Source organism: Phyllobates terribilis, unplaced genomic scaffold, assembly GCF_046119375.1.
Source record: "Phyllobates terribilis strain yellow unplaced genomic scaffold, ASM4611937v1 Scaffold_8__6_contigs__length_399053987, whole genome shotgun sequence".
Classification (NCBI taxonomy): domain Eukaryota; kingdom Metazoa; phylum Chordata; class Amphibia; order Anura; family Dendrobatidae; genus Phyllobates; species Phyllobates terribilis.
Window position 1 is genome coordinate 23,845,453 of NW_027362768.1, and position 20,781 is coordinate 23,866,233.

At 40.0% G+C, this 20,781-nt stretch overlaps 1 protein-coding gene across 6 annotated transcripts in view; it reads left to right on the plus strand.

Moving 5' to 3' along the window:
• PTPRC (protein tyrosine phosphatase receptor type C) overlaps positions 1–20,781 on the plus strand; it is a 199,295-nt gene that overhangs the window by 64,780 nt on the left and 113,734 nt on the right. For 4 of the 6 annotated variants that reach the window (XM_073642882.1, XM_073642883.1, XM_073642884.1 and 1 more), the window contains exons 3-4: positions 14,537–14,557; positions 18,738–18,827. In XM_073642882.1, the coding sequence (XP_073498983.1) occupies positions 14,537–14,557; positions 18,738–18,827 (111 nt within the window). The remainder of the gene's footprint in view (positions 1–14,536; positions 14,558–18,737; positions 18,828–20,781) is intronic. The other 2 variants (XM_073642886.1, XM_073642888.1) reach the window with 1 other exon arrangement.

Below are 20,781 nucleotides of genomic sequence, written 5' to 3' on the forward strand. Positions count from 1 at the left end.
AGGATGGTCATTTAGAGCATTTTGTGAGTGTTTTGTTCAAGTTTTTTAAGTATCTGTGCCACTGAAAAATACCAGGAAATTGTGATAGTGGGGCTGTGGCCTTACAGGTAAAAACAGTGTCCAAATGTCACTTTTAGGCCACAGTCCCACTATCAGTATTTGGTCAGTATTCGGTCAGTATTTTTTCTCAGGAGTGGCAGCCAAAACCAGGAGTGGGTGATAAATGCAGAATTGGTGCACTTGTTTCTATTATACCTTTTTCTCTGATTGTTCCTCACCTGGTTTTGGCTCCCACTCCTGAGAAAAAATACTGACCCAATACTGATCAAATCCTGATAGTGGGGCCGTGGCCTAAGGTTATGTCTGACAACAAAGGCTGATTCATACGTTAGTATTTGCCCAGCATCTTGCACCAGTGTTTACATGCCAAAACCAGGAGTGGAATTTACAGGGAAAAACTATAATTGAAAGATTGACACCTGTTTTGTGTTTTGGAGACACTCCTAATTTTGGCATACAAATACTGATCAAATACTGATCACAAATACTGATGTGTGAATAAAGTCTTAGGCAACTTTGCAGGAAAATCCACAGCATTAGGGCTCATGCAGATGACCACAGATTCTCTCATCCAAGAGAATTGGGCCGATTATGCAAATCAGATTCTGATCAGATTCTGATAAGAGTTTGATCAGAGTGTCAGAGTAGTGCGATCAAATTCTCTCGGGTGAGAGACTCATAGTTCACTGTGCGGAAAAGACGGAGACCAAAATGTCTCCATCTTCTCCATTGTGTCATTGTATGGATATCCGGCTGCACTCAGATGTCATCCAAGTGTAGTCGATGGTTTCCACGCGCTCACTGACTTGCATGGCCAAGTGCGATCCAAATATCGAATCAAACTCGGAGATATGCAGCGATTCTTTTCCTCAGACATGTGTACAGCCCCATAGACTAATATTAGTCTGGGTGCGATCGGATCGTCCTCAGACCAATATGTCTGTCTTCACCTGCCCAAATTTCAAGACTGACTATCTGATTTCTGCTGCTAAAGTGTAGTTTGGTATGCCGCAGTCCTGCAGATTTCACAACACATCATGCTCTGGATATGGCATCTTTTCTGGTGTTGAGATGTGTCATTTTTTGTAACCACTTTAAACTAAATAGTTTTTGTACATTTTGTACAGGAAACCTAAGACAAGGGCTCAACAATGAATTTGCCCATGAATTGTGTTAATCTGTTATGTTTTGAAGTGTCTTAAATTTTGGCCCTTTTATGGCAAAAAAATCCCCTTTTTCTTAATAAGTCAATAGAAAATGAAACATTTTAAAGTTCAAAATTCCAGACAAAATAGTGCAGAACTATTCACCCAATCTTACCGAAATCAAAACTGTATGATTTATACAATGTTAAATATAAGTGCCCATAACAGCGTAAAGTACAGGAAGAATATAAGATCCTTACAGCTGCAATAGAACTAGGTGTGGCACATCTGTGACACACTTATACGGAGGCAGCAGTTTAGTGTTAGCACATGTATCTATATTGGAAGGAGGGGGTTACGGCAGGTGTTTCTCCCCAAGTCTGTGGCAGGAAATAAAATGTCATAGCTTCACACATTTATTTTGCAAGTGTTTATAGCGGCATTATCTCTTAACCCCTTAAGCCCCGCGGGTGGTTTGCACGTTAATGACCGGGCCAATTTTTACAATTCTGACCACTGTCACTTTATGAGGTAATTACTCTGGAACGCTTCAACGGATCCCCCTGATTCTGAGATTGTTTTTTCGTGACATATTGTACTTCATGATTGTGGAAAAATTTCTTCGATATCACTTGCGTTTATTTGTGAAAAAAACGGAAATTTGGCGAAAATTTTGAAAATTTTGCAATTTTCAAAATTTGAATTTTTAAGCCCTGAAATCAGAGCGATATGTCACACAAAAGAGTTAATAAATAACATTTCCCACATGTCTACTTTACATCAGCACAATTTTGGAACCAAAATTTTTTTTTGTTAGGGAGCTATAAGGGTTAAAAGTTGACCAGCGATTTCTCATTTTTCCAACAAAATTTACAAAACCATTTTTTTAGGGACCACATCACATTTGAAGTCACTTTGAGAGGTCTTTATGACAGAAAATACCCAAAAGTGACACCATTCTAAAAACTGCACCCCTCAAGGTGCTCAAAACCACATTCAAGAACTTTATTAACCCTTCAGGTGCTTCATAGGAATTTTTTGAATGTGGAAGAAAAAAATGAACATTTAACTTTTTTACAAAAATGTTACTTTAGACCCAATTTTTTTTATTTTCACAGGGGTAACAAGAAAAAATGGACCGCAAAATTTGTTGTGCAATTTCCCCTGGGCACGCAGATACCCAATATTTGGGAAAAAAACACTGTTTGGGCGCACTGTAGGGCTCGGAAGGGAAGGAGCGCCATTTGACTTTTTGATTGTAAAATTTGCTTGAATAATTAGCGGACACCATGTTGCATTTAGAGAGCCCCTGTGTGCCCAAACATTGGAGCTCCCCCACAAGTGACCCCATTTTGGAAACTAGACCCCACAAGGCACCTATCTAGATGCATAGTGAGCAGTTGCAACCCCCAGGTGCTTCACAAATTGATTCGTAAAAATGAAAAAGTGAAAAAAAAAACACTTTTTCATTTTTACGAATCAATTTGTGAAGCACCTGGGGGTTCCAACTGCTCACTATGCATCTAGATAGGTGCCTTGGGGGGTCTAGTTTTCAAAATGGGGTCACTTGTGGGGGAGCTCCAATGTTTGGGCACACAGGGACTCTCTAAATGCAACATGGTATCCGCTAACAAATTGAATGGAAAATCGTCTCAAATTGTTAGCGGACACCACATTGCGTTTGGAGAGCCCCTCTGTGCCCAAACTTTGGAGCTCCACACAAGTGACCCCATTTTGGAAACTAGACCCCCCAAGGCACCTTTCTAGATGCATAGTGAGCACTTGGAACCCCCAGGTGCTTCACAAATTGATTCGTAATAATGAAAAAGTGAAAAAAAAACACATTTTCATTTTTACGAATCAATTTGTGAAGCACCTAGGGGTTCCAAGTGCTCACTATGCATCTAGATAGGTGCCTTGGGGGGTCTAGTTTCCAAAATGGGGTCACTTGTGGGGGAGCTCCAATGTTTGGGCACACAGGGACTCTCTAAATGCAACATGGTATCCGCTAACAAATTGAATGGAAAATCGGCTCAAATTGTTAGCGGACACCACATTGCGTTTGGAGAGCCCCTCTGTGCCCAAACTTTGGAGCTCCCCCACAAGTGACCCCATTTTGGAAACTAGACCCCCCAAGGCACCTTTCTAGATGCATAGTGAGCACTTGAAACCCCCAGGTGCTTCACAAATTGATTCGTAATAATGAAAAAGTGAAAAAAAAAACACTTTTTCATTTTTATGAATCAATTTGTGAAGCACCTGGGGTTCCAAGTGCTCACTATGCATCTAGATAGGTGCCTTGGGGGTTCTAGTTTCCAAAATGGGGTCACTTGTGGGGGAGCTCCAATGTTTGGGCACACAGGGGCTCTCCAAACGCAACATGGCGTCCGCTAACAATTTGAGCCGATTTTCCATTCAATTTGTTAGCGGACACCATGTCGCGTTTGGAGAGCCCGTGATGTGCCTAAACAGTGGAGCTCCTCCACAAGTGTCCCCATTTTGGAAACTATACCCCTCAAGGATTTTATTAAGGTGTATAGTGAACATTTTGAACCCAGAGGTACGGCACAGAATTTGTTTACATTAGGTCATCATATTGAATAAGTTGTCATTATTCTTGAGCGTAAGTGCTCGCTACTTGAGTTTGCATCGGGTACTCAGGTATGCACCATGTACAGCGTGTGCTCGAGTGACATGCTCGAGTCCCTGCTCCGCATGTTTCACGGTTATTAGACACCCAAAAAAAAACATGCGGGGATCGCTCGTGCATGGCAGGCAATCCCCGTAAAGTTTTTTGGCCGCGAAGCATATGGGGCAGAGACTCGAGCATGTCACTCAAATACCCACGATACTCAATGCATACCAGAGCACCCGATGCAAACTCAAGTAGTGAGCACTTGCTCTCAACACTAGTCGCCATATCGTCATCTTTTTTTCTTACTTTTGAAAAAAATCCCAACCCCAGCCCTAGCCCTAGCACAACCCTAGCCCTAGCACAACCCTAGCCCTAGCACAACCCTAGCCCTAGCACAACCCTAGCCCTAGCACAACCCTAGCCCCAGCACAACCCTAGCCCCAGCACAACCCTAGCCCCAGCACAACCCTAGCCCCAGCACAACCCTAGCCCCAGCACAACCCTAGCCCCAGCACAACCCTAGCCCCAGCACAACCCTAGCCCCAGCACAACCCTAGCCCCAAACCCAGCCCTAACCCTATCCCAATCCTAACCCAAGAGTTTATTTTTGACGCCGTTCCTTGTGCGGTATAAGTGATTAGACGACTTTATTCTTCGGGTCGGTGTGATTACAGCAATGCCAGAATCATATGGGGTTTTTATGACTGACAGCTGTCACACACTAAAAGACGCATTTTTTGTAAAATCTAGTTTTTGCATCACCATATTTTGAGAGCTATAATTTTTCCAGATTTTGGCAGACAGTCATGTGACGGCTCGTTTTTTGCGGGATGACTTGACGTTGTTATTGGTGCCATTTTCAGGCAGGTGACATTTTTTGATCGCTTTCTATTCCGATTTTTGGGAGGCAGAATAAACAAAAACCAACAATTCAGGAATTGTTTTTTTTTATTTTTTTTATTCTGTTCCGCGTGTGGTAAAATTGATGAGGTAGCTTTATTCTTCGGGTCAGTACGTTTACAGCGGTACCACATTTGTATCATTTTTCTATGTTTTGGCGCTTATACACAATAAAAGCTATTTTATAGAAAAAAATATTTTTTAGTATCGCTTTATTCTGAGAGCTATAACTTTTTTATTTTTCGGCTGATGGAGCTGTATGGCAGCTTGTTTTTTGCGGGACGAGATGACGTTTTCAGCGGTATCATTTTTATTTATATGCGTCTTTTTGATCGCGTGTTATTCCACTTTTTATTTGGCGGTATGGTGATAAAGCATTGTTTTTTGCTTCGGTTTTTTTTTTTTTTTTTTTTTACAGTGTTCACTGAAGGGGTTAACTAGTGGGACACTTTTATAGGTCAGGTTTTTCCGGACGCGGCGATACCAAATATGTGTACTTTTATTGTTTTTTTTTATTTTTTTTATAATAATATTTATTGATGGGTACATTATATTTTTATTTTTGGTGTATTTTTTTTTTAATTTTTTTATAATATTTTTGCACATTTTATTTTTTTCCACTTTCACACAGTTTATACACTTTATTACTTTGTCCCACTCTGGGACTTTCACTTTTTTTTTTTCTGATCGCCTGCATGGCACAGGAATGGAGCACCATCCCTATGCCATGAAGGCTGTCAGAAGTGCACAGTGTGAAGATTGCTTGGAGATGCACTGTGCATGTCCAAGCAATCTTCCTGCTCTCTGGTGACCCGGATGATGTCATGACGACATCGGGTCGTCATGGCCACACCCGGGAAGCCTTTGCAGACTGCGCTGGAAGCCGGAAGAGGAGGTGAGTATCGCCGATCACCTCCCCTTGCCCCCGCAATGCCGCGATCGACTTCGATCGCAGCATCGCGGGGGTTAATGTGCTGGGAGCGGTGCAGGACCGCTCCCTGCACATAGTACCGGGTGTCAGCTGTGACAATCAGCTGACACCCGGCGGCGATCGCGCCCGCACAGCCTGTGTGCGCGCGCGATCGCGATGACGTACTAATACGGGTCTGGCTCTTAAGTCCCAGGGCACAGACGCGTATTAGTACGTCAGATGTTATTAAGGGGTTAAAGAGCACATCATCATCGTAAAAAATAATTCTACAAAAATGTTACAATGGGATCAGCTAATGATAATTCCGAAAACACTAATCAATACATTGATTATTTTGATATGAACCTCCGATATACGTACAGCACTAGTCAAACGTTTGGATTCACCAGTTCATACAATGGTTTTCCTTCTTCTCATTGGAATGTGCATGTTGTAGATTCAATCTGAAAGTAGCAAAACAATGAAGGAACACATATGGAAGCAAGGAGTAAAGAAACATGTGTGAAACAAACCAGAATATGTGTAATCCCTTATGTGTACCCCCCTTTTACTCTGATGACAGCTTTATAATCCAATGGCATTCTTTCAAGTATCATCATCAGGTAGTCTCCTGAAATGGTTTCCAATGAAAAAGCATGTCATTAAAAGTTCACTTATGGAATCACTGGCTTTCAGAAAATGTTTGAGACTATCAGGTGTGTGTAACGTGGTGCCGGGCGATAGCCATGGGCGAGATACTCGTCTCTTGAGCTTTGGCCCTGCTGCATGAAGTTGAGGTTCCTTGCTGGGTGTGTGGACTTATGCTGTGGGGGGCTATGCCCTTGCAAGCCACATATTACCGATGACTTTTGTTGGCCAGGACCAGATGATGAACAGTTCAATGAGAGAGACCACCAGTCAAAAATAAAGTTTTTACTGAATGATAATTTGGCAGGGATTATATACAGTAGATAGCAGGTACATATCTTGATGAACATTTCCTTTATAATATAGAGCATTTTCCACACACAGTTTCAATTCCATTCTTTTTACTCACCTGTCCTCTTTCTTCACCGTTCCCCACTACTTCAACGCGACCCAGCTCTGTACTACAGTCCAGTTAGCAAGAGTCCTTTACTCAATCCACAGTTCCGCATCTTTTTTCCCCTCAAGAATTATGCTGTCAGTATGGCCGGTACTTAACTTCTCTGTCATGCTGATCCTGGAAGTGCCGATGCTTGCATCTTCATTTATATTCACATCTTTGCAAATACAAAGGGATGCCGGAAACTTCCTATACCCCCCTCACCTTCCCCGCCAATCTGGCGGCTCAGAGAGGGGAATTTTTTTTTTTTTACTTTTGTCAGGCCAGTGTCACCCCCCACAACCCACCGCCCTGCTTTGAGGTATCCTCAAGTGCGATTAAATATACCACCAATCGCTAAGATTAAATTGACTCTCATGAGGATCACCCCAGGAAAGGAAGAACAAAAATTAACTCTGCTGCAGAGGATAAGTCTATCAGAGTTAACAGCCTTAGAAAACACTAATTAACAGCACCTCAAATAATAGCCTTCATAAATAATACACAGACATCAAGTACTAGACGCATGTCAACATTCACTGCCAAGAGGAGACTATGAGAAGCAGGTTTTATGGTCAAATTGCTGCAAAAAAGCCACTAATAAGGACCACAAATAAGGAGAGACTAATTTGGGCCAAGCATTGAAATGACTAAACATTAGATCGGTGGAAATCTGTACTGTGATCTGATGAGTCAAAGTTTGAGATTTTTGGTACCCACCACAATGAATTTGCGAGATGCAGAAAATGTGATAGTTTCTACATGTGTGATGGTGTGAGGGTGCTTTGCTGGTTACACTATTGGTGATATATTTCAAATTTAATGGCTACTATACTACAGTATTCTACGGCATGTCATCCCTTCTGGTTTTCACTTAGTCCCTATCATTTGTATTGCAACTGGACAATGACCCAAAATACACCTCCAGGCTAAGTAACGGCTATGTGACCATGAATGAGAGGGATGGAGTGCTGTGTCAGTTGATATGGCCTCCACAATCACCTGACTTGAACCCAGCTGAAATTATTTGAGATATGTTGGGCACAGGGTGAAGGCAAACCAGCCAACAAAAGTACTCAGCACCTCTAGGAATGCCTTCAAGGTTGCTGAAAAGCCTGATGAAGCTGCTTGAGAGAATATAAAGGGAGTGTAATGTCATCAGAGTAAAAGGGGGTCCTTCTGCAATTTCTAAGGTTTAACACATATTCTGTCTTGTTTCACATGTGTTTCTTGTGTGTTTATAGAAGTTATATATCAGCTTTAAACATTAGGTCTCATGCTGATAGATTGTTTCCGTGTTCAACTGTTTGCATTGCAATTAAAAAAAATACTGACCCAAAGTTACAGCACTAATCCATATGTCACATTTAGTGGTTTAATATACAGGGTGATAATAAAAGATTCATCGGGCTTCAAATAGGTATACATGCACAATAGTGAAGGGCACATGATAACAAACAAACTCTCCAAGTTTAGCACATAATGTTCACAAATGTTCTATGTGTCCTCCTTTTTTCACACGACACACATCTATTCAGTAATCCAGGTCAACCCAGACATGTCCCCGTCGATGGTCATTACAGCGGTGGTAATGCAGCCCCGGAGCTCATCCAGTGTTGCTGGCACAGGCGGCACGTAAACAATGTCTTTGACATACCCTCAAAGGAAGAAGTCACACACTGTCAGATCGGGAGACCTGGGGGGCCATCTGAAGAGTGCCAAGTGAACACCAGTACAGTGCCCAATTCACCGGTTTGGGAGTTCCTCATTGAGATAGCGACCACCTCTGAATGCCAGTGGAGTGGAGCTCCATCTTGTTGGAAAATGAAGTTTCTGGAATCAATTGTCAGTTGCAGAAACAAACATAACTGTAACATGGAGGTATGATGTACCCGTCACAGTCTTTTCAGAGAAAAAAAAGGGTCTGTCCGCCTTTGTTTTCGATATTGCACAGAAAACAAGTTTAAAGGGGGTTGTACTGGCAAAGGGTGTTCATTACTTGGTGGTTGGATTCTGTAAAAATAACAAAATAAATTATACTCCCCTGCTGTCATCCTCTTTGATAGAGTGCAGTGATTGGATATATTTCTGATGATGTGGGGTTCAAGTCACCCGAATACTGCAGCCTATCAGAAGCCACAGAGGTGGTGTAATTGATTGGACTGCACTGTCATGGCTATCAGTGTTGGTGCAGACCACAGAGCAGCCTGCATTGGATCCAGGTGGGTAGGTGAGCATGATTTATTTTGTTATTTTTACAGGATCCAACACCCAGTTAACAAGAACCTTTTGCCCGGACAAATCTTTTCAAATATGCAGGCTACACTTGTGTTTTCATTTATTCTTTTGGTTAAAAATTTGGGAATTACATTTCAAACATACTGTACATTCTCTAGAAAATGTATCACTTTATTTTGTAATAATTAAAGCCAGAAAGTTAAATATTTTTCATCTGTTTTTATATTATGTTTGTATATTTTTACTCTATTTTCTGTCCATAAGTTACATATAAGTTTCTGTACATCGGTACATTGGAGCTGCCATCTTTCCTGTGCTTCCAGCAGCATTTATGCCCATGATTTACAGCTGCCACATGGATCATAGGCAACAATAAAGAAGCTCTAACTCATTGACTTCTATAGTACAGTAGGCCTTTCTAGGCGTGATCTATGACCTGTGTAGAGGGGGTGGAGGTGAGATGTGACATCACCTATTGTAAATGGTGTGATCCTGTGTTATCATCTCTATATATATATGTCATTCACTTGCCTATAATGATGAGATTACTGGAAAAGGGAAGTATCAGCTTAATATTAAGCTTAGTTAGCAGAGTAAATATTGCAAGATTTTTTTTTTAATTAAACATTATGATCTTGTAAACTTAAAAAAATACTTATAATATGAAAACTTAATTTAAGCACTAAATAAATCCCTTTAGCAAGTAGGAGCCCCTTCAGTAATATAGGAGAATCATCACAGGCAAATCATGCTAGCCTCAGTTGCTCCTGTTCCATCGGCGGAACTGCAAAGGGTTACTGCAACAGCAATCCCCATCGATAGAATAGAGGTGCAGAAATTCTGATAAATCAACAAATGAAGGAGATTGGACGAGGCAACCTAAAATTGTTAGCCAATCCTATGTGTAAGGCTATATTCACAAGTGCCGTTTTTGCAGCATTTTTTTCCGCACCCAACACCTTCATTTTTGGTAGTAAAAATGCTGCTTTTAAACTGCTGTGTTTTTCAGGCAGATTACATGTGTGATTTGTCTACCGTTCATGTTACTACACTTAGTTTTATTGACCAAAACACTGCAAAAATGCAGCACAAATGTTATGCTGCATTTTTGCACTTTCTCATTGCTTTGTATGGGTGAAAAAATGCAGCAAAAACACTGAAAGTATTGACATGCTGCAGATTTTCAAAAATGCTGAAGTGCTCACAATTTGCAAGGAAAAAAAAACTGTGATTTCTGAAATCTCATAGCTTTAGCTGGCACTGTAAAACCGTAACTAACACTTAAAGAGTAATAGTCATTTTAATTTATCTTTCACAAATCAATAGTACACATGAAAATAAGGTACTTTGTAATATGTTTTATTAGAGAAATCTGCTTCCTTCGCTTCCTGAATTGACCATTCTTTCTCAAAATTCTCCGTTCACAGGTAAAATCAGTCTTCAGTGAAAACAGATTTTTCCATTACTGAGATAGGACAGTTGGTACTCATAAAGTTCTATGGAGATCTGTAACTGTCATTTCAGAAGTACTTGTCACAGAATGTATATGTGTCCCTCTAGCTTCTCCCTACTCCTCCCCCATAAAAGCAACCTATTATGTCCAAAAAAACACTGTTAACCTGCAGATATGGGTTAATCTGCAGGTTAATAGTGTTCTAAAGCCGTGCGGCTGCTGCATTGAGAGCCCAACTGCCGGGAGGAAATGTACTTTATTGCTCCTGGCAGCCTCCAGTCATATAGGCGCAGCCAGAGCGGCTTCAGTTACTGCTCAGTACATAGTGATCCGTGGCTGTAATCCCACCCCCACACTGACTGACAGCCAGCTCACAGTGCATCAATACAGTGCTGGCTGTCAGTCAGTGCTGGAGTGCGGTTACACTATGTACTGAGCAGTGACTGTAGCCGTTCCTCTATGACTGAAAGCCGGAGGATGCCTTGAGGAATAAAGTTCACTTCCTACCAGTAGCGGGGCCTTCAGTGCAGCGACCAGACAGCTTTGGATTGCTATTGAACTGCAGATTAACCCTATAGCTGCAGGTTGATATTGTATTGGGACGTGAAAGGTTCCCTTTTAAAGCTCCTAATAAAGAGTAACCATTGTTTTAATTTTTATTTTATAAATTATTAGTACACATCACAATAAGCAACTTTGTTTATCTTTGGCTATTGAAGTAAACCCTGATTTATTAAAATATGGCCATATTTGTGGAAAGCTTGTTGAGTTACATGTATTACGATTCTGCTCTAGATTCAGCTTTATTTTACTGCTTAAGAATATTAGGTAGATCAAAATTAATTCTTATGTAACATTAAAAAATATCTGTGAGATATGAAGTAGGACTAGATTGGTAAGTGCTTTGTTCAGGATACTTAGCAGCAATGGCTTGATGTGCAGTCCTCAGATCAGGCTTTCTCCTTGGGTCAGTGGGGCTGCAGTCTTATCTGGGTCACCTCTAATTCTAACTGGAAGCAGAACAGCCGTAATGAATTGTTGCTTAATTAGACTGTGTGTTATAGATGGAGAAGTAAAGACAAATAACACATTTGTGTTGTGTTTGGTCCTTACTGAAGCTGAAACAGGCTTGTATGCTGTTACCACTAGTACCAGTGTATCACATAACAAATTCTATGCAATCAGAATAAATTATTTGATGCTGAAAGTGTATATCAGGCAAGGAAAGCAGCCCTGTCAAGTCTCATGTTTTTCATATGATTGTCATGCTTTAGCACTCAAATACATGACAATCATAGAAACTGCCCAGAGCACTTAGTACTGAAAAGCCGACTTTCTATTCTCCGCCAAGTAGAGAATTGAATATGGTGTAGCAATCGTATAGCTAAATAAAAGCTACGTACAAATAATGCACATGAGGAAATATGGGAGATTCACCCCGCTGGCTGATTTTTGTTCTGATAAATCATCTCAGACTTTGGAATATATATGTGTGTATGTGTGTGTATGTGTGTGTATGTGTGTGTGTGTGCGTGTGTGTATATATATATATATATATATATATATATATATATATATATATATATATATACACATCTCTGCCAATTGCAAGTAACACTAGTTATAATAAATACTTTTACAGTAGTAACAGAAAATTGCAATCTGAATCTACCCAGATTCAGATTTTTCCAGGATCAGAATATTGATGGCCAAGGTTGTGTTTGCCGCTAGGCACATGAGGGCATATGTCTGTAAGAGCAGAATTTATGGGTAGCACTACAATGAGTGCATTTTTCTTATTAATTTTTATTAATTAAGTAGGTATATATAATAAATGTGCATCATTGCATGTATACATGTGTGTGCATGTAAAGGGAATCTGTCAGCAGGATTTCACACCCCAAACTATTTATTATATGATATACGCATGGAGCTCTTCCAAAGACATTTACAGGGACACCTTTCCATGGCCAGTCCATTCTCCATTACTGAGAAATTAGCATTTGAATGAATATGCAAATGAAGCTGAAGAGTTATGGTAGATTTGAAGCCTCTGTCACTCCAGCTCTATTCCCTGACCAATGCTTCCTCCTCCTACTTGACTGTTGGCTCCTTGAAGTCATACAGCATAGAGGCTGCCAGTCAAGCAGGAGGAGGTGGCGCCCGACGGGGAATAGAGCTGGAGTGACAGAGGCTTCAGATCTACACACAGTTCTTCAGCCTGTATGTAATGAGCATTTTCTGTGCAGTGTGTGGTAATGTGTACATGTATATAATGTATGTATTTGTATATATTTTATGTACATAGTATCATGTAATATTTTACAAATGGATACATTTCAATGGTATAGTATATGGAGGCATTAGCGTGTACACACATGTAGTCGCTGCTGTCTGGCCATGATACGGAAGCAAACTATCCCAACTTGCAGAATTACCAGTCAGTCCAGTTATCAGATGACTGATGTCTGAACAGTTTTCGCAGGTTTTTTGCATTAGGCGGGGGATACATGACAACTTTGGCCACAACTCATGACACACAACCAAAGTTCTGCTAAATTGTAGTATGATGCAAGTAAATGGGGTCACATTGCGAACTAAAAGCTCCCGTGACCGCGACAAGCAAGTTGCAATATATACAAAACAATTGCTGCTTTGCTAGTTGCAATTGTGGTACATTGTGTGTCAAAATGAATCCCCATTCACTTGCATTATGTTTTGATGTAACAGCAGCTTACAACAACTTTTGATTGTGGAACCTAAGTCACGATGCAGTACGTATATTACTAGGGGCATCACAGAGAATTTATGGCCTAAACTACATAAAGAGACATTATCTCATAAATGATCTTTATCACTGATGCACAGATTATCAGATTGCTAGAGGAATCCCAATATCTCAAGTCAAGGTACTGAGTACTTCTTCCTCCTCACTGCAAGACCCCAGCGAAGAGGAATCTAGATGGAGTAGAGCATGCGCCCTGCCACTCCAATAAATGTCTATGAGGATGATGATGGTGCTGGCGCTGGGTGCAGTTTTTAATATTCACCTCAGGCAGCACAAACGCTAGAATTGGCCTTGTGTAAAGATATTATATTGTTCACAAAGCAAGGTGTTTTTTTTTTTAAATCAGAGATTTTTAAGCAGTTTTCAACCCAGTGAAGAAGTCTCCAGAGAATTCCCTGACATTACTGCCTGCATTTCCCTCTATGTGGACTTTAGAGCTCACGTACAAATTGGAAGTATCTGGTATGCATCCAAGTGCCACAACTTTTTAATAGAAATCTTTTCACAGTAGGTTTACTTTCATTAGCAACTGTGTTTATACTGTGTTAATAGAGTCTATAGGGAATTTTAACTTGGTTATGAGAGTTAATATTTATTCTATATAAAAATTTGAATTTGCATGTATGCGTCATATAGTAGATACAAGGCAGGAAGAGACATCCCTTCTAAATTAGCTGTAAGAAAGACAAACCATATTGAGTGTTTAACCAGTCTTTGTCTCTCAACTTAAGTTAATGAGAGTTTAGTGTTTTTTGTCAAATCTGATCTAGCACCTTCATTCATTATTTTAAATATATCTATAAAGTCTCATAGTTAATGAAGAGAATGGCTATATATGTATATATATGTATAAATATATATATATATATATTTAGATAGTTTATATATATATTTATATTATATATTTTTTTTATATATTTATATACAGTGGTTATTATATGTAATAATAACCAATATATATATATATATATATATATATAGATATAGATATAGATATAGATATATATATATATATATATGTATGTATATTGTAGATTATTATTGGGACAAGAGTGCCACCTGCAGGCTGCTGTTGACATGCGGATCTACATGAGCTCGCATATCATTTGTGCTGTGGTTAGAAAAGAGTGTACTTAAGCTCCATCTATTGGTGGATATGTCAAATTGATGCTCTTCTTTTAGCTAATGTTAGAGGAAAACTTTTTATTACTTCAGCAACAAGTTCAAGCCTCAGTTTCAGGAATTTTTTTACTTTATTAATACACGATGATCATATTTAGTATGTGCAGATGTTAACATTCTATAATATTTTGTTTTCTCCAGGACAATCGTCACCAGGACCAGGTAATGTAATGCCGCTCAAACTTGTCATTGTTTAAAGTATTATATACTGTATATACGTACATATTACATGTGTAAAATTGGATGCATTAAATACAGCTGCTTTACAACAATACATTAGATTTAATATGCTGCTTGTATGTAGATGTTCTGTATGTATAGCTTAGATAGTACAGATAAGCTTTACCAATTTTTTAAAGTTAATTATAAAAATGCTTTATTATGTTACACCTAAAGGTGCAGTTGTGTTTCCACCCTAGATGTTTTATAGTATTTCCACTGGAAAAACAAAAAATGTTTCAGGCTAGGAACGGCTATGTCTGGTGCTTCTTCATCATTTTCATAAACCACTTAACAAAAATTCCAGATGGAAACTGATGGAGGAACTGATCCTATTATTTGAAAGTTGCAAATCCAATAGCCAGAACACAATGTTTCATGTAACATTGGGATTTGGACCTGGATCAGCGTCTGGGTGTAAATAGTAAAACTGAACCTGGTGCAAGTTATATGTGAACCAAGCCTTAAAGATGACAGACCTGTGGCCTCATGTAACTCACTAGATCAGAACTGCATCAGTTGCCATCAGTAAGTTTCACCATTTACTCCCAGACACTGACCGGTTGTGATCAGGCCACCAGTGCGCCAAAACCCGATGTGTCCGTCAGGTTGGAATTATCCCACTGCAAACAATGGGATCAGTTCATCCTTCAGTTTACATGCAGCGTTTTTGTTAAAATCCAGATGGAAGTGACGACACAGCGTTGGCCATGTGTGAACACAGCCTTAGATTTTGCCAGCTCCTTCATGCAGCTAGAAAATGAAAGGAGAGGAGACTGCAAATGTTCGGGACTCTCTCCATTTACTTATATGCTAGCTATAGATAGGTGTCAAAATCATATGAATGTCTAAAATATAAAATCCCCTTTAATATAAATGTAGGAGAAAATTGCTTGAAATAGTAATGTGGAATAGTAATCATCATTTTTAAACATTTCGTTATGGCTGTCAAAAACATTAATGTTTGATTCACATGGGCAGATTGCTGTAGTTAGAAAAAGTTAAGCAAAGTCAGAAGTAGATCCTAAAGGAAGGAAAGATATAAAAGGAAGAGAGCTTTTATATTTCTCTTCCTGTCAGTATCGAATCCATGTTTCTACTAAATAATTTGCACTGTATGAATCAGGCCTACAATGGGCTGGAGTTACCAAACAATGCTAATATCAGATGTATCTCACAAGTTTGTAGCTTTGAAACTGCCTGGTATTTATGAGGATGCAGATGCGGTAATACTCAATCTCAAAAGTTTATTAATCACAAATTCCAGTTTTCTGGATATATACAGAAGTTAATCTTAAAAAAATAATAATGATTTAAGGTATGGAATGTATAGCCTGAGCACTGTACAGGCCTCAGGGAGGAGGACAATCAGGATATCCAGCCCATATCAGTATAAGACTTCATCAACACTGCTGTATTATTGTGTAAGTATATTAAAGGCAGTCTGTCACTAGGTTTTTGCTACCTCATCGGAGAGCAGCATCATGTAGAGGCAGAGAACCTTATTCCAGTGATGTATCACTTACTGTGTTGCTTGCTGCAGTTTTGAAAAAATCACTGATTTATCTGTTGCAGGCCTAGCAGTTCTCTAAATGCTGAGCTCTATATAACCCCGCCCACACCACTGTTTGTCAGCTTTCTATATACACTGTGCATAGGCAGAAAGCTGTGAATCAGTGTTGGGGGTGGGGTTATTCAAAGCTCATGAATATGGAGGACTACATGGCAGCAGGTTTACTAGTCCTCTAGTGATAATCTCTTGCTGATAAAACTGTGATTTTATCAAAAACTACAGCAAGCAGCCCAGTAAGTGACACATCACTGGAATCAAGGCCTCTGTGTTTTTATTATGCTGCTCTTACATTGGGTGTAAAAAACTGATAACAGATTCCCTTTAAAGCACTAAAGATCAATGAGCAAACGGACCGGACCTACCACCAGTGCAGCAGCACAGGGGCCCACAGGGGAGATTAGAATCCAGGTAGCAAACTGAACTACGACTATCCAAACAGCGTTTGCTGGCACCACTTTCTTCTACCACCAATTTCTTGTACAAGAATTTTCATTTCTACAGCTCACATAAAAATTAAAAGTTATGGTCATTATTGCTATGAATGTGGGAATTCTGATCATCTGAACAAATGCAAACCCCAAATTTACATCACTAAATAAATTAAATTACAAACTTTATACTGTTTAGCTTTCATTGCTGGTTGAGGCTAAGGCTAGGTGCACATCGACAAGTGGGCTTAGCAGCTATGGTATATGACCAACAGTGGCCGCAGTCTAGATAGATGGCATTCATTCACCATAGGTATCCATTTGTCACACAAGGTGAGGGAAGAGTGGGAAGGGAGCCCAACAACTAGGAAAAGGGGGAGTGGAGAACCCTAGGCAGATCTAATATCACCCTGACTACCCTATCATCCTTATATAGATTACACACCTATTGCCGAGCAGGAAACCTAATCCCTGAATGTCCCTAGAGCTTGGCCCTAGGTACGGAGGGGACGGGGTGAACACTAGTCAGTCTTCACTGTAACTAAAGACAACAAGCTAAACAAACAAAGGGGATACTCTTAGCTTGAGAAGACACCAGAGAGATAACACCAACTGTCCTCCAAGGGAAGTCCAAGAAGACACTAGCTAACTACTAGTATTCCAGGCATGGATAGAGGAACATAGAACTATCACCGGCGACTCTCTGGAGACACTGAAAGTTTTTAACTACCAAACAAGGGTGTGTCAATTAGCAGCAGAAGGTGGAGGTCACTGCGGGGTCCTAAAGGAAGAAGGATATCACTACACTACAGAGATGAGAGGATCAAGAAGGAGTCTGCAATGCCAAACACAGTGACCTTCTACAGCCGCATCCAGAGCGACTGTCTGTCACACTTGATACACCCGTGACACCATTGAAGAAGTGTATACCATATGGTTTTGTTATTTCTTGTTGTTTTTTTTTGCTGTGAACCTCTCCATTTGATTGAGGATTACTTGCTGATCACTGGGGGTCTAACTGCTGAGAACCCTAGCGATACAGTGATTGGAGCACTGGATCCCTGAGAACAAGACTCTGCAGCCCCATCTTGAATGGAGCAGAGGAACGCATTCTTGACCTCCGGCTCATTCATTGTCTATTGAAGTACCAGAAATAGCGGAGCGTTCCACTCGGCCATCCTATAGAGAATGGATTTAGGATAGACTGAACATTCAGTCCTCCGCCCCATTCGGGACAGGGCTTTAGATCCCCGATCTCGGGATTGCTGGGAATCCCAGTGGTCAGACACCCAGTTATGAGCAAGTTATCCCTTATCACACATATAGGGTATAACTTGATTTTTTTTGACTCTATTAAAGGCAGAAATGTGTTTTAAATAAATGATTCTGACTATGAATGGCTTTATTTGCTTTACCTGCCCTCAATGGGTCTTTTATCCAAGTAATTATCATCTTATCACTTGGATCACGTACAGACTCCATTAAATGTGAACCTTTGGCCATAGGGCTTATTTTTCATTGAATTTAATCATCCAAGCAACTTTACATGTAGGGTGGATTAAGTTTATTCAACGACAGGATATTAAAAGCAGCATTGCTAATATTCTACTCCTCTCTCCACTGTAAAATAGCTATTAAATGTCACATGCAAACCGGCTTCTATAAAACAGCTACCAATTACGCTCATAAATATATATGTAAAATATAAAGGACTTTGCCAGCCTTTGGGCACTTTTAGCTAGTTGTGGATGAGTACTTTTTTTGTATAAAAGTCAAACCTTTAAGCTTTCCAGTAGATTCTAGAAATGAGACTGTGCCAGATCGCACTGGCACATGCCAATTACTGTTAAAGCTACTTATTAAAAGTAAGAACTTTCCAAGTTGGATTACATCCAGTTTAGAGGTGATTCATTTAAACAAAGAAGACGAGGTATAGGGAAAAAATGAAGCTCACATAAGTCCAGGTAGATTTAAATTAATTTTTAATTAGAATTTTATATATTTTTAATAAGACAAAGGTCTGTTTATAGATAGGGGCATTTTTTATTATGACTAATAAAATACATCTGCAGTATATATAATATAGTTATACTGACTATCGTTATATTCTTCTCCTCTTTAGGACCAGTCTCAACTGCACCTCACTCTACCATCAGTATCCAGAACAGCTCCATTGACTCACCATCACCACGCATTGCTTCCAACACTTCAAGTAACTCATTCCTGCTTCCCATATAGACTCCGATGATTGAAACACCAGCGGGAAACTGATGCTAGGACCGATCCTAATATTTTCTCTGGGATCACTTCTGGCATCCAGCACAGCAGTTGCCACAATACATAGCACATTTTGGTTCATGCCATTATTTGCACAAACATTCGTGACTTTCTGCTGTTTTTCTTGCTAGTTTTCAACAGGGGCACAAAAAGTGGGCAGGGTTTACCAGTAGGGGACGCGACCTCCTGGAAGTTGACAGATGGTATAAATTGCACTATAAATCTATACCTGATCACTTCTAGAGCACGGACTAGTAGGGCTGTACAGCTCTTAAGTGCATTTAAATCAAGCGTGCTATGGTTAAAGGGAATCAACACCAGGTTTTTGCGATATAATCTGGAAGTAGTATAACATAGGGTAAGAAAGCCTGATTCCAGGGATATATCACTTGCTGGGCTGCTTGGTGTAGTTTTCATAGAATACCTGTTTTGTCTGATGTTGATGTAGCATAGCAAAGTATTCTGCTCTATGTATAACCCTGCTCACACCTCTTATTGGCAGGGTCCTGTGAACACTGTGCATTAGGAGTAAGCTGCTACTCAGTGGTGGAGGCGGGGTTAAACAGATTAGCTGGACTGCTGGTCCCGTGAGCTGTAGTCTGGCTGTGCTTATCTCCTGCAGATAAAACACTGTTTGCATTGAAACTGCATCACACATCCTAATAAGTGACACATCCCTGGAATCAGGGTCTCCTGTCCTATACTATGCCACTATTAGAATATGGCTGGAGTCACACAGTCGTCCATTCTCCCATGCGAGAGAATCTGGTCAATTATGCAAATAACACTCGGATCAAGCTCTGTCAGAGTTTGGGTCAAGTGTCAGTGCTCTGGGCCCCGATTCTCTTGCAGTAGAGGACAGCAGCTCAAGTGCGGAAGAGACAGAGAAAGTAATTTCTCCATCTCCTCCATTACCGCCATCCAATTCGGCATGAGAAAATAATCGCAGATCTGTACTACCCCATAATATAACATTGGGCCTAGTGCTATCCAATAAAACATCGGATAGAACTCGACCAAGTTATACGCTCGTATGAGCGAGCCCTAAATAACAAAAACCTGCTGACAAATTCCCTTTAAAGACAAGGCAATTCAACGTCGTTCACAATAAGATAAATACGCTCCTTGATTAATAGAAGGGAATATGTTTTTAAAAATAGGAGCACTGATTGCCTGCTAATCTGGTAAGTGATTTTGGAATTAGACAATATCTCTACATATATTTTTATAGGATTATCCTACCTTAAATGGGTTATACGCTATTTATGACCAGGATAGGTCATCAATATCCTCCCTGTAAGTCATCAATATCAGATTGGTGGAGGTCAGTCACCCACCGCACCCATTGATCAGCCATTATTAGCTCCACCGGCTGTGCATTAGCACCGATTCTCTTAAAGGGGTATTACCATCTCCAAGTAATAATAATAATATTGGCAAATACTTCCAATTAGGAATGTAGTAGAGTTCTTCTGATAAGCTATATCGCTTACCTCATGTGCAGGCATTGCAGGAGCTTAGGTATCCATGGTTACGACCACTCATATAGTGGCAGTTAGTTAATTAGCTGTTAGTGGTCATAACCATGGATGCTTAACCTTCACATGCAGTGCCCTTCACATGGGGTAAGTGACATAGCTTATCAGAAGAACTATATTACATTTCTAATTGGAGGTATTTGCTAATATTATTATTATTTCACCTATTATATATTAGGATATGATCTTGAAGATGGGAGTACCCCTTTAAGTACTCGACAGCAGACACTACACATTGAGCGGAGCTGCACAGTGCAGTTCTGTTCAATATCTACTTCTGGCTGCCACCGGAGCTAATAACAGCTGATCGGTGGGCTTGCCGAGTGTTAGATTTCCATCTATATGATATTC